Source organism: Amaranthus tricolor, chromosome 8 (genome assembly GCF_026212465.1).
Source record: "Amaranthus tricolor cultivar Red isolate AtriRed21 chromosome 8, ASM2621246v1, whole genome shotgun sequence".
NCBI lineage: Eukaryota > Viridiplantae > Streptophyta > Magnoliopsida > Caryophyllales > Amaranthaceae > Amaranthus > Amaranthus tricolor.
In genome coordinates, this window is record NC_080054.1 from 19,072,528 (window position 1) to 19,085,549 (window position 13,022).

General features: G+C 33.1%; 1 protein-coding gene and 1 pseudogene across 5 annotated transcripts; one reads left to right on the plus strand and one right to left on the minus strand.

Annotated features, from left to right (window-relative positions):
- The first annotated feature begins 545 nt into the window (after positions 1-545).
- LOC130820393 (methylesterase 1-like) lies at positions 546-1,761 on the plus strand (annotated as a pseudogene).
- On the minus strand, positions 732-12,247 carry LOC130820392 (uncharacterized). Of its 5 annotated transcripts, none has more exons than XR_009045184.1 (12): positions 12,039-12,247; positions 11,873-11,935; positions 11,687-11,785; positions 10,588-10,674; positions 9,955-10,500; positions 8,957-9,445; positions 7,408-7,469; positions 7,196-7,301; positions 6,934-7,013; positions 6,323-6,652; positions 5,645-5,994; positions 732-872 (listed from the first exon to the last, which is right to left on the minus strand). XR_009045184.1 is itself a non-coding variant. In XM_057685743.1 (11 exons), exons 1-11 carry the CDS (start codon positions 12,150-12,152, stop codon positions 5,898-5,900), a joined length of 2,073 nt encoding a protein of 690 aa, XP_057541726.1. In that variant the 5' UTR covers positions 12,153-12,247; the 3' UTR covers positions 2,048-5,897. The 5 variants fall into 5 exon arrangements, 1 of the variants encoding a protein (XP_057541726.1); XR_009045186.1 differs by having other exon boundaries at positions 5,645-5,934; positions 12,039-12,240; XR_009045185.1 differs by having other exon boundaries at positions 761-901.
- Between the last annotated feature and the right edge of the window lie 775 nt (positions 12,248-13,022).

Here is a 13,022-nt window from a genome sequence, read left to right on the forward strand (position 1 = left end):
AACATTGTAAGTATTTTAAAATAGAGAAAGTACAAAACAATAAAAGAAAAAAGTTCACACATAATATTCAATTATAAGGAAAGATGTATTAGACTTTTTTTTTCAGCCACAAATATCAATTTGTTTTTCCATCTCAAGAGGTACAGTCAAAGTCTATTTTGGATTTGAGGTGCTTTATCGTTATTTTTATTAGAATTTAGAAAATTGACCTGAGCAACTCAAATAAAAAGAAAAAGAGATAAGTCACTTATAAGTTTAAAAGAAGTTTACTACTATAATCAATTGATAGTAGTAGCAATTACTACAAAAATTTATAAAGTGATATTTCTTCTCTTTCTCCGGTGAGTAACGATGAACACTTCAACAAATAGTTATGATTTATGAACCCACTATATAGTACTCAGCAAAAATTACCCCCACAAAAAATTAAGGCCTGTCTGGAAAGAAAGCTACTAGTCTGCACTCTCCACATTCGCCAATAAATGAATAATGCAATTTAGTAGAACATAACTTGCAAAGAAAGGAGAAACTATTAAGCAACACAAATGGAGGCTGAAAAGCAGGGGAAACACTTTGTTCTCGTTCATGGCATGTGCCAAGGAGCCTGGTGTTTGTATAAGCTCACGGCGTTGCTCAAGAAAGCCGGACATAAGGTGTAGACATGAATGCTTCTGGCATAAACCTGACGCCAATAGAAGAGGTTTGTACCTTTGAAGAGTACACCAAGCCTTTGCTGGATTTCATGACATCGTTGCCCAGCGATCAGAAGGTTGTTCTAGTTGGTCACAGCTTTGGCCGCATGAGCATTGCCCTCGCCATGGAGAAATTCCTGCAAAAGATCTCGGTTGGAGTTGTTCTCTCTGCCTTCATGCCTGACACCATACACAGACCATCATTTGTTCTGGAGAAGGTATAAAAAGAAAGTTTATTCAAAAACATACATATATTAGATTTACATATACTATGGAGATGTTTGGTAAATTTGGCATTAGTTGTTGGTTGTTTATTAGAGAAAAAGTGAGTCTACAAGCCAAAAGCTAACATAAAAAAACTAACTGGAGTCGCTTTGTATTTGGGTTTAAAAGCAAGCTTTGCAACTCTTGAAAGCCATTTACCACACTTTTTTGGTTGTTTGACCAACCAATAAACCAAAAGCCAACCAAAAAGCTAATGTTAAAGCCACCTACTAAACACCCCCAATATTAACATGCTAAATTCTACATGTGGTTATGCTTGACGTTTGCTGAGATGATTCCTGAAGGATACTGGTTGGACACTCAGTTCTTGACATACAGCTCAATGTCCTCAGAAGAGGCACTGATAGGAACATTAGTAGGACCCAAATTTTTGCAATTTCTTGCTGCCCTAACCCCGCCAGAGGTACGAATATCTAAAATAACAAACTTGATCATAGAAGTAACTATTTTCATGAATATGTAGTCTATAAAAACAAACTTGATCAATGAAGCTTCACACATTATCATACTTCTACACAATACAAATCCTATAATTCAGTGTGCACTTAAAAAGGATTCTGGCCTAGCTACAGAAACATCAACTATCAAGCTGGAATAAAAAAATATCTCTAAACATAAAACTATAAAACCATTTTGTTCAACTGTTGCAGGATTTTGAGCTTGCGATGACATTGCAACGACAGTCATCATTTTTTGTCACTGATCTGTCGAAGGCAAAAAAATTCTCCAACAAAAGCTATGGATCAGTGAGGCGAGTATTTATATAAGCAAGGAAGACAAAGGGTTTGATGAGAAATTCATACAATTGATGATTGAGAACAGTGGAGTACAAGAGGTCAGAGAGATTAGGGATTCGGATCACATGACACTGTTCAGCCAGTCACAACTATTATGTGATTGCCTCATCACAATGGTTTTGTTATAGCCTACAATTCCCGTTCTATTTAATATCATACACATGTGCTCATCATTTAAGGCCATTTTACGACTTGGCTTGAGCATAGATGTCTACAACAAGTTAACATAATCAACCTTAAAACTTATACAGCCCATCAGGTAGTCGGCATTAAATGTTTAATGAAAAGTTAGTGTGGTTTTAGTTGAAAAATCTTATGATATGTTCTCATTTTCTTCACAAAATTCACTCTAATGCATAACCATTTAGAAACGTGGTATTAGATGGTAATAGAAAATTATAAATAAACATTTTTATCGGCAAAGTTTCATCACGATGGGAAAAACATGATACATCTCATGCAAATTCACACTACAAATCATTCGTATTACCATTATATAGTACCAAGAACCAAACGAGCTGTAAGTTTACATGTTCTTGCTCTACAAAATAGTGCAAAGTATTCTACTCGAAGACTGCATATTAATAAGGGTTTGAACTGATTTTTGCCTAAGAGCAGAATAACATACACAACCAATTAATGGGTTACTAAGTACAAAAGACTTCTGATAAGTGAGAGCCAAGGACTTCAATTTAGGAAAAACTACAGCATACACATCAGAAGATTTTTACAGCCACAGTTCATCCACCCATCTCAATATGTAAATAGCTCACAACAGATCCCATTTTAAGCACCACTAGTAGCTAAAACAATAATTAGGTTACTTCGGTATATCATGTACAGAAAATAGCATGCTAAACACTGACCAACTTGGAACAAATGCCTCTATCCCCATATCTTAAAAAAGGGACAAAAACAAATAGTCCCTATTCAAACATAAATTTCAGAGACATCAATCCTGAGCCCTAAGGCAAACAGTAGAGCAAACAAAACCAGAGTACTTTGAGAGATGATACCCATCCAACATTTCCGAAAATTCAGATTAATTGCAGCTTAGAATACGAAAATTTGCAAGTCTAAAAAGGACTATGCCTGCAACGGACCCAAATTTTTTATCAACTTGTCTACCTTAATAAGACTAAAGTCTATACAACTTGATCTCAGAGCTCCTCAACAATAGGCAAAAGGTTCTGAGAGCCAATTTTACACCAACAAGAAGTGGTCATCATAATAGATTCCAAAACAAGAAAAAATTTAGTTTTGGATTCTACCAGAACACTATGAAAAGATCAAGTGTACAAAGACACACGCCAAATGAAACTAGAAACAATAAAGCAAATTATTAGATACAAGCCACTCGCAGGTGCAACTTATATATCCATTAGAAAAATTAAATTTAAACATCTCACTTTTACCTTGTCCGTCAAAATCTCACTTTTTGACTAATATATATAAAAATTCCACCTTAATATCATTTATTTATCTAAGTACTTTTCGGTTATTTTATTTGTTAAAATCGGTTCTTGTAACTCTTCATTGATGCGCATACGTCATGCAATGACAAGAATGAGTTTAGGTGCAACTATACAAGTTTAAATATGCCTCAAAAAGCGATCAAAAAGTACTTTAGATGAGTAAATGATATAAAGTTGAAATTTTTATTAATTAAAAGGGTAAATGTGGAATTTTAAAAATTTAAGGTTCCTATCTATTAGTACATTTTACCTATTTAAATAGTTTTTACCCATTAAATAGGTGATAATTGATTATTATATCTCTATTAATAGATTTATCGGTACGATTGAATTTGATTTAAATTTGTAAGACTTTTGCAAATTAAAAGCAATGTACCAAATCAATTGAATTGCAAGCATATATTTGAATCATAAAAATTGTACAATTCACATAGAAAAAATTGTTGATGCCATCACGATTGCATCCCGATGTAGGATGCGGCACCTCGTGGTGTTACGCAAATATGTCGCATTGCGAATTGCTTACTTGAAAAAAATCCATTTATCATAGTAATTCAAGTTTTCCCTTAACATATATTTAAAACATAGCATATAATAGATCTTTTAGAACCTAATACACATAAAAAAAAATAATGGCTAATACGTTAGAATAACAGTTTATAACAGTTGTGACTCCATAATTTGAATCACATATTACGTAAAGAGGTTTTGTAGTTCGGTAAGCTCAAAATTCGCTATAAAGTTTCTGTTATGTAACAATACAGCCACATTTTTATTCCATGACGATTCATCGATATAATCTCAATTTTAACAACCCTGACACATGTATCAAAAACAGCTAATGGTCCTTGAGTTTGAAATGAAAATTCTTTGACTTATAGATATCAGAGCTGAACTTTTGACAAAAGGGAGAAATGCTTTTTATATATGAATAATTGTAAATGTACTTCTAAGTTTAACGGTCATCATATCAAAGCCATCTTAAGTTATCTCCAAGCTCCAAGTTATCTTCATGGTAGGGAAAGGTAAAGAAAAACAACATCCTAGCAGGATTTGATCCCATGACTCTAGGGTCAACAAAGACATTCACCACAAGAAAAAATTAAAATTGGTATAAATGTGTGTGCAAGTTTTTTATCTAATCCTTTTTGGACAACTTGAAACGTACAAATGAAAACACACCTGTAATTGCACCAAGTATCCAGAACTCATACAATCATACTCGAGAGATCAAATGAAAACTGACCATCTTACTTGCATCTACCAAGGATAAAATCAATATAATTAATATTAACATCATATTATTGCAGGACTTTGAGCTAGTACTGACATTGCCAAAACCATCCTAATTATTTGCTGCTGACTTTTCAAAAGAAAAATGTCTCCTCCACAAACAGTTATAGGTCAGTGTAGTCAGTTTTACCTTAATCAAGGAAGAAAAGGTGGTTTGTGAAAAATTCACACGATGGATGATCAAGAGCAGTGAAGCGCATAAGGCCAGGGATGTCAAGTGTGCAGATCACACAATAAAGCTGAGCCAGCCACAACTACTATGTGATTGCCTTTTTAGAATAACTGGAATCTCAATAAAAATTCTACATGCTTTGCTCAACAAAATAATATAAATAGTCAAAAAGTTGTTACTTATCAAAGCACTAGAAAATTTTTATCCTTTTCCATAAAAATCTACTTGATGTTTGACATTTAAATAGTTAACATATAACTGACACAAAATATACGGTAAATAAGTGCATTATGGGTGCAAAACATGTTTTTGTTCATTAGATGTAACTTGGTCATGAAAAAACCCAAGACTGTAATAAATATGGATTGAACACCAAAAACACTTAATAAACGACTCCTATGTCCCAGATAGTTTGCCTCATTGTTAAATGGCACGGATATTAAGAAGTTGGGTATAGCAAGGTAATTAGAAATAAGAGAGAATATAGAGAAAAGGTGGTGGAATCATGTCCAAATATAGAAAAGGGGCAAATTCATTAAAACGGACTAAAATGCAAATAGGCCAAATTCATTGAGACGGAGGTGTATATCACTACATGCTATATAGACACGACCAGAAAAAAGGAAGTTTCCATCTAATTTGTCACCAATAATTAAGGTTAGTCTGTAAAACCAGCGATTTTGGAAAGTATAAGTCATTGCTATTGGCCAATATTCACACCGAGGTATGCTTTGCGGCAATGATTCCTCACTTTCTCCTACAATGCTATATCATGTCATAAAAAAGAAAGTAAATAACTCAAAAGAGACCCTAATTTTTGTCAAAATCAACATAACTTAGTGCTTACTAAAGCAAATTATTTTAATAATAATTTATTCAATAGGATGCTAACTAAAAAATAATTCTGAATAATGCATTTATTCCACTTACAGATGTTGGTACGCCATGGCTCCTTCAGTGATTTTGAAACTTTGCATCTCACAGCAATCCCAAGGCAAACAGCAAGCACAACATAAGGCTTCCAGAGTACCTCGCTAATATAGCAAAATAGCTGACTCTTCTATGATGTAACGAATACACAAAATATTTTGAGCATCTATTTCTTGCAGAGTCTATACATTTGCACTTCGAGAAAGGGGCCATGTCTTAAAAAAGGCTTGGATTTTTTTTTTTCAACCAGAGTCTATACAAGTTCACAGAGCTCCTCAAACCTCGTCAAACTGCAAGTCATCGAAAGTCCCATTGCAAAGCTCTTAAATTTATCTTTCACTTTATAGACTCTATCAAGAATTAAGCAACATTATTGGATCCACATCCATCTTATGAATAGAACGAGCTTACAAGGATACATGCCAGTAAAACAAAAAAATGAAGAAAAAATTATCAATAGATAATAATCATACTCATTTGTGCAATTGAGATCTAATATAACTTTAGTATCAAGGCATACTGCATTAAGTGGCACAATTAATTAAGTAATACTTGACTAAATGGAGAAACACAGATTAAAAGGGCTGAGACAGAGAGGAGCAGTTTATGACAACACCAACATGAATATACAGACAATCGCACAGCAGTTAATTGGGAGAAATTATTAAGCTAACATACCGTCTTATAAGAACTTTTGGATTATAAGGAAACAAATTCCTCCTATGAAGCTTTCCCAAGGCAATTTTTAGAGAAACCAAGCATGCTTTAACACTCTCAAATGGCAGGCATCTGATCCCGAGAAACTCCCCCTCCAGATCACAATCCCTCTGTTTCTCAGATGACAGTACGTTCTGTGTTTGCAATGAGGTATCTGTACACTCATCAGAAGAATCATCAGGACATTTCCTCCTCTTGCAACACCTTTGACAATCATTTTGGCAAACAAGACTTTTTCTGGTAGAGTATTCAACAAACAACTCCCATGAATTGCATACATTACGCAAGCACCTGAAAAGAGAATCTCATTTTAAAATATTGAAGTCAACTTTAATCTGTTTAGAGCAAACCACATACCTATTTGATACCTGCAATTCTCTTGACATATGACATGTCTTGCACCAACAAAATGAAACTGGAAGTGGACAATACATCTCACGCGTATACATTCATTTTTAAGGAAAAATGATTACAGATATCAAAAAACATAATCTAGAGTCACAAATATTTAGAATCGTGATACAAAATTTTGTACTAAAGCATAAAATCATCTCTCAGTTGTAATTACTTACTTTAGAAGATATTCAGCACATTTTCCTCCTATATCTTTTGATATAAGATAATCCAGAAGCAATTGATGATCATATTGTAACTGCAAATAACAAAGAAGACATTTTATTCTTAAGATATTAAGGCTCCAGGAAAAATTTATTGCTCTGCCTCTTTATATCATGTTCGGAAAACCAAATCTGAAGTTACTATGAACAGTAAAATGATACAGCGAACAAAGGCTTATATAATATATTTTTAACCACTTGTGTGCAACATACTTACTTCTGCGAGAAATACATGAAATAGAAGCAACGGATTAAAAAGGTTGGAAACATGAAAAAGAATGTCCTCTTCAGTTTCACGACAAGTCCTATCCTGTTTGGAAAACCTGACACAAACAAGAACGTATATAGGTAAATAGTTCAAAGAATACAGTAGCAAATGGATTGCAAACTAAAATAAACATAATGCAAGACGGAATGATAAACACTTACAGTCTTTCAGCCCATGAAGGTATAATAAACATCTGCAAAAGAACTTCAAACAACATGTCATCCTGTCACACAAGAGACAACAGAGGAACAAGGCATAAGATTAGACCACTAGAACCAGTTCAACGAACAAAATGATGATCCAAACAAAATGGCGTTAACAATTATCCAAAGGGATAGTGAGCACTTAAAAGAATTTGTCTTAGTGATACATTGGTTGCAGCCATGAAATATAAACATATAACAGCATGTAACATTTTGGAGAGTTGCCACTATGTTGAATCCTGTTATATAACGTTGCATGAGTTTTCACGGTCAAAACAACGCGTTGATCATCACATGACGTGTAACGCCCGATATATCATTGTTACAACGTTATTTGTCGCAAAGAGGTTATTGAAAAATGTCTTCTGACATTTTCCTAAATTGTAAAAAAAATTGATATGACATATCGTTAAAATTTCTTTTATACCCATCAACCATAGACATAGTTACTGATAATTCTAATCATTAAACAAAATAATTAACTAAGAAGTTAATCAATTATCCACCATAAGTACTTCACATAGAGAAATTATAACTATGGGCATATTATTGCATAATAATAAAACTCCACTAACAAAAATAAGTTCAAAACTCTCCTTATGTAATTTTTCCGAAAATTCACGCTGCATGGCTGTACATTCGCGTTATTATTCTATTATAGTCGTTTTCTACAATACCGCAACTGTTTACACAAAACCATTTGGCGATCGTGTTTTTTCCATTGTAGCACAAGTTCCTTTCCATGAACCCAGCCTTCTCCAATGCAAGGCCTCCAATAAATTATGTATGGATTACATAGGGACTTAATTTTTTAAATACAATTATTATAAAATACCAACAAACAAAAATTGAATTACAACAGCCTATTGGAAAAGAGCTTGTTTACTTTTAAAAAGAATCAGTTAACAAACGTTCAACTTGAAAACAGATGTAATGTGCGAGATATAACATTCTAACACTTTATGGGAACATCTAATTTGCGTTCATCCAACACTGAAACTATTACTTTGCGTCCATCCAAAACTGAAGCGCAAGATGCATACCTCACCAAATTGCTTTCATAGGAACAACTAATAGCTAACCTAAATGCATACATAGTTACTCTTGGTATTGGAACATCTCAGTCTAGGGAAAGCAGATGAGTACTGCAAACAGAAAATCAACTTAATACTACTAGAAGCGTCAAAAAAGCAAATACTAATGATGAAACACGGGTAAATGGACATATATATATATATATATATATATATATATATATATATATATATATATATATATATATATATATATATATATATATATATATATATATATATATATATATATATATACGTACGTACGTACGTACGTACGTACGTAGGTATGTATGTATGTATGTATGTATGTATGTATGTATGTATGTATGTATATATATATATATATATATATATATATATATATATATATATAAACATAAAAGTGCACATCTGTCATTAAAAGTCTGAAGATAGTCCACGAAAGAATAAACCTCTTGCATATAAAATCTGATGAAGGATGAAGCGAATTTGATGCACTTTTCCAGATCTATCTCATTTTGTAAACACATGTCGGAAGGAGTATCACTCTGAACCTGAACCCACTCATGAAACTGAAGTAGCCCCTTCTTTTCTGCAAAACAATCTTTGGCCATGACCAAAGTGGAATCAATGGAAGAGGTCGGCCATGCACAAGTACATTTAATGTCATCAATATTTCTGATGCTAATCAAGCTCAGAGAGCATCTTAGGAAAAGAAACACCGCCTTCCTTTGTAAATGGCTTGAAGGAAGATGAAAGACATCCTGGTCCTGAAGACACAACAAAAAAGGAGAACCTTCCAAAGTATTATTCTGACCGATCTCAAGCTGAGAAATAGGACTTGAGAGTAAATCTTGATAGTATTCATGAAGAAGTTGCAACCAATTGCTTAGACGCGAACAATCAAGTTGTATATGAAAGCTGAGTTTTACCATCAACATCTGTTCAAGATAAGAAACCATTAAAGAAGCAGCTAGAAAGAAAAAGTTAGTCTCAAGGATCATGAATAGAACACAGGCATGAAGCAACGTCATGGGAATCAGAACACAAAAAACGCAGTAAAAATAAAGAGGATAACACAAAGCCCAACCCTGAAGCCTGCGGATGAAACTAACCAAGAAAATAAGATCCCTAAGACAACTTTCCAATTGAGAGTCACACCACAGAAACCTCGAATAGCAAATTAAAATAATCAAAGGTTAGTAAAACCCAACCTACTCTTAAACCCAAAGTATCTAACGTTTTCAATTACTTATTCTTGTTTAAGAAGAAAACAAAAGAAAAAAAATAGTATACTATGAAGCACGAAAATACCTGTAACAAAATAATGAGAAAGTGACTCTCAAAAAAATCAACGATGATAGTAAAGTCAAAGAGAGAAAATAGGGACAAAGGGTTAGCTTTGTAAGTATTGCAAAAAAAAAAAAAAAGAGAACAACTCAAATCATACCAAAACTTTGTGTCGGAAATATGGAAGGATATGATTCCACTCTTCACAAATGCACCAATCTAGCATTCTTGGAACAAGCTTACAGGCATTGCTTAAAATAGCAGATTGACGGTGAGAACCAACACCTTCTGCCACCCCAATAAGACCAACCACAGAACAGAGTAGCTGAAAAAAATTCCCAAAGAAGAGAATTTTTGCTTCTGCCTCTGCTGAAGGACCTCCAAGCTTTGCACTGTAGTCACAGTGAATCCCATTTACTAAATCCCAAGAAACTTTTTCCAGGCAGTTACTCAAATTATTAACTAATACACCCACAAAAGCATCATCTTCATCCTTCAAATGTTTTACAATCCCCCGTAAAACTTGTATAATTCCAGCTATACCATTCCAAGTCGAAGTATATGAAATGAGAATCAAATTTGTTAGAATAGATTTCGAGACATCAGCTTCCATTATCAAAGAATTTGGGGGATGTTGAAGAATATTTCCCATCGCAAACTTAAAGCAAACACATAACAAATGGATGAATCTGCCCCAGATGTCTCCCTATAATTAATGAACGTTATATTGCAGAAGAGTAACAAATTACTAAGATGTTAAACCCAAACCATTGACAAAATTCCAAAAGCATACATAGGCTAGAAGAAACTCTGAGATGGCTAGAAATATTTTTCCCGCTGTATGACAAATATATTGATTCCTAGCATTTAGCAACACAATCTGTCAAAGAAAATTTAAATCTATCAAAGAAAGCAATATCTTAAAGTCACATTCTAATTAAAAATTTACAACCTAACAATTTTTCCACATAAAAATCACTATTTTCGTTGAATTACATAGAGGGTCGGATGAAGTACGAAGATAAAAGTCCATAGCGGATGACAGCTTCTCCCTTGTTCCGAAAATTGTAATCATATTGTCAAACCATCATATTGAAGATTTAGCATAAATGAATATACCAACAGAGCTTTTCATGTCCCTATCATCATCTCACACAAACTCATTTCAGAGAGGGGTTCGAAGTACATGAGAGCTGAGACTGTTAACATCAAGACTTCTGACAAAGTAGGATCACTGAAATAAAATTCCTATACGCTAACTATAACTTTCAGTTGGAGAGAGTGAATAATAAGCTGAGTAGAGATGTTACGCCACATGATTGCATAATAAAGCTGCTAATTAAGTTAAATTTTAGGCTTCCATTAAAGAGTATTACAAGACAATGTAAAAACAATTGAGTTGGACATTACAAAATTGATCCGGTGAACACTAGGGACAACAGATATTGAAAAAAGGACTATGAACTAATAAATTGCTAAAATTGTAAATAGTGTACTTTTCAAATGTCTTTCGTCAATTTGCAAATTCATACAGTTATCACCTAGACTTCCTCAAACTCAACTAAACCTAAAAAACGTGTACTCCTCTAATCATAATATGAACTCTGACTTTGCATCGAGATATTGAATGCAAAAATCCACTTAATAACAGAAAATGTTAACAATGTTAGAAACTTAGGTTTAGCATCTAATAATGTATATATTGTTATTGATTTGCAAACCAAAATCTGCTATTAATCTACGCATCTTCTAATTAAAATAGGCATGTCTTAAGTGAAATGCAAAAGTTGCCATCTTTTAGATCTATATCCAAAAAAAGAACGCAAGAAACTTATTTCAATAAACATATTGTAATAATTATAATGGTGTGTAAATCGGAGAAAAATAGGTACCAAATTTGCAACAATCTTATTCAAATAATCATTAGCTTCAGTTCCAAATTCATAGCTTTGTTGTTCTTCATTCGTCCATGGGCGAATTTGGATTAAAATCTGGAAAAATTAGGATTATAAATGAAGTAGACGCAAAACAAAAAAATGAAAATGATGCAAGAATAAAGTAAAGTAGACAGAATGTACCTGAGAAAGAGAAATCAAAAGTTCCTTCTCTTTTTCTTTCGTTAGCGAAATTAGCTCAAATTCCTGCAACATCAGAAAAAGGAAGAATTTACAGAAAGCAAAATTTACCGATGAAGATAAATTACGAAAATTGAAGTCTAAAGAACCCTAGAAATTGAAATTATACTGTGAAAGGATGAGGGAGAGAATTTTGGATGAGAAAGGAAAGGCGCGAAAGGTAAGCTTCTTCGTCGGTGCTGCAATTGTTCGACATTGAATGGAGGATTTCTTCAGTTTGCATAGCAGTCGCCTGTAACAATTGATACTCGGCACAATCACCACAACTGCGCGCGCTTAGTTGTTTATAGTTGAAATTTTGTCTTTGAGTTTCTCGGCATATTAATTTGTATTTTTTTTTTATTTGTTAAGTATTAATTGAGAGAATATACATAAAATACAAAAGTTTATAAAGAGAAAAAGTAGTATGTTTAATTGCACAATTATTGCATTATGAAAAAAAAAAATTTGGAAAAATTTGCACAAAATAATTTCATCTATCACTTATTTTTTTAATAATTCCAACTATCACTACAGTTTGTTCATAACATACCCCTTCCTCTTATTATCGGTTACAACCGTTTAAAATTATACTATTGGTATTTTCTTGCCCCATCCTTCTATTTAAATGTCTTTTTATCTTTCCCATCACTTCTCCCACTTTTGATGAACCTTAAAACGCAAAAAAATTAAATTCAAAATTCAAAATTTTGCTTTCTCTTCCAAATTCGAACATCATCTTTTCTAAGTTTTCTCTCATCCTTGCCATTTGCATTACACTCTCATCACTGTTTACCCTTTTCAATCCAACCTCAAATTACATGCAAGCCGGATTCATAAAAAATAAAGAGTGTTCATATTTAACTTCAAACTTATTCACTGCTAAATCATCTAATCAAACCAAAAAATCAGGCCTGGGTCAATTGATATGGTACAACATTGACCGCCAACATAATCTAAGCCATTATTTGTCCACTTAAATTTACCCCCAAACCATAACTTAGCAGTGAACTTATCAAGTGCACAATCCTAAACCAAAAAAGGAAAAAAAAATACAAAAAACAATCAAAAATAACAAAATAACAAAAAATTAACCTAATTGCAAACAAACTAA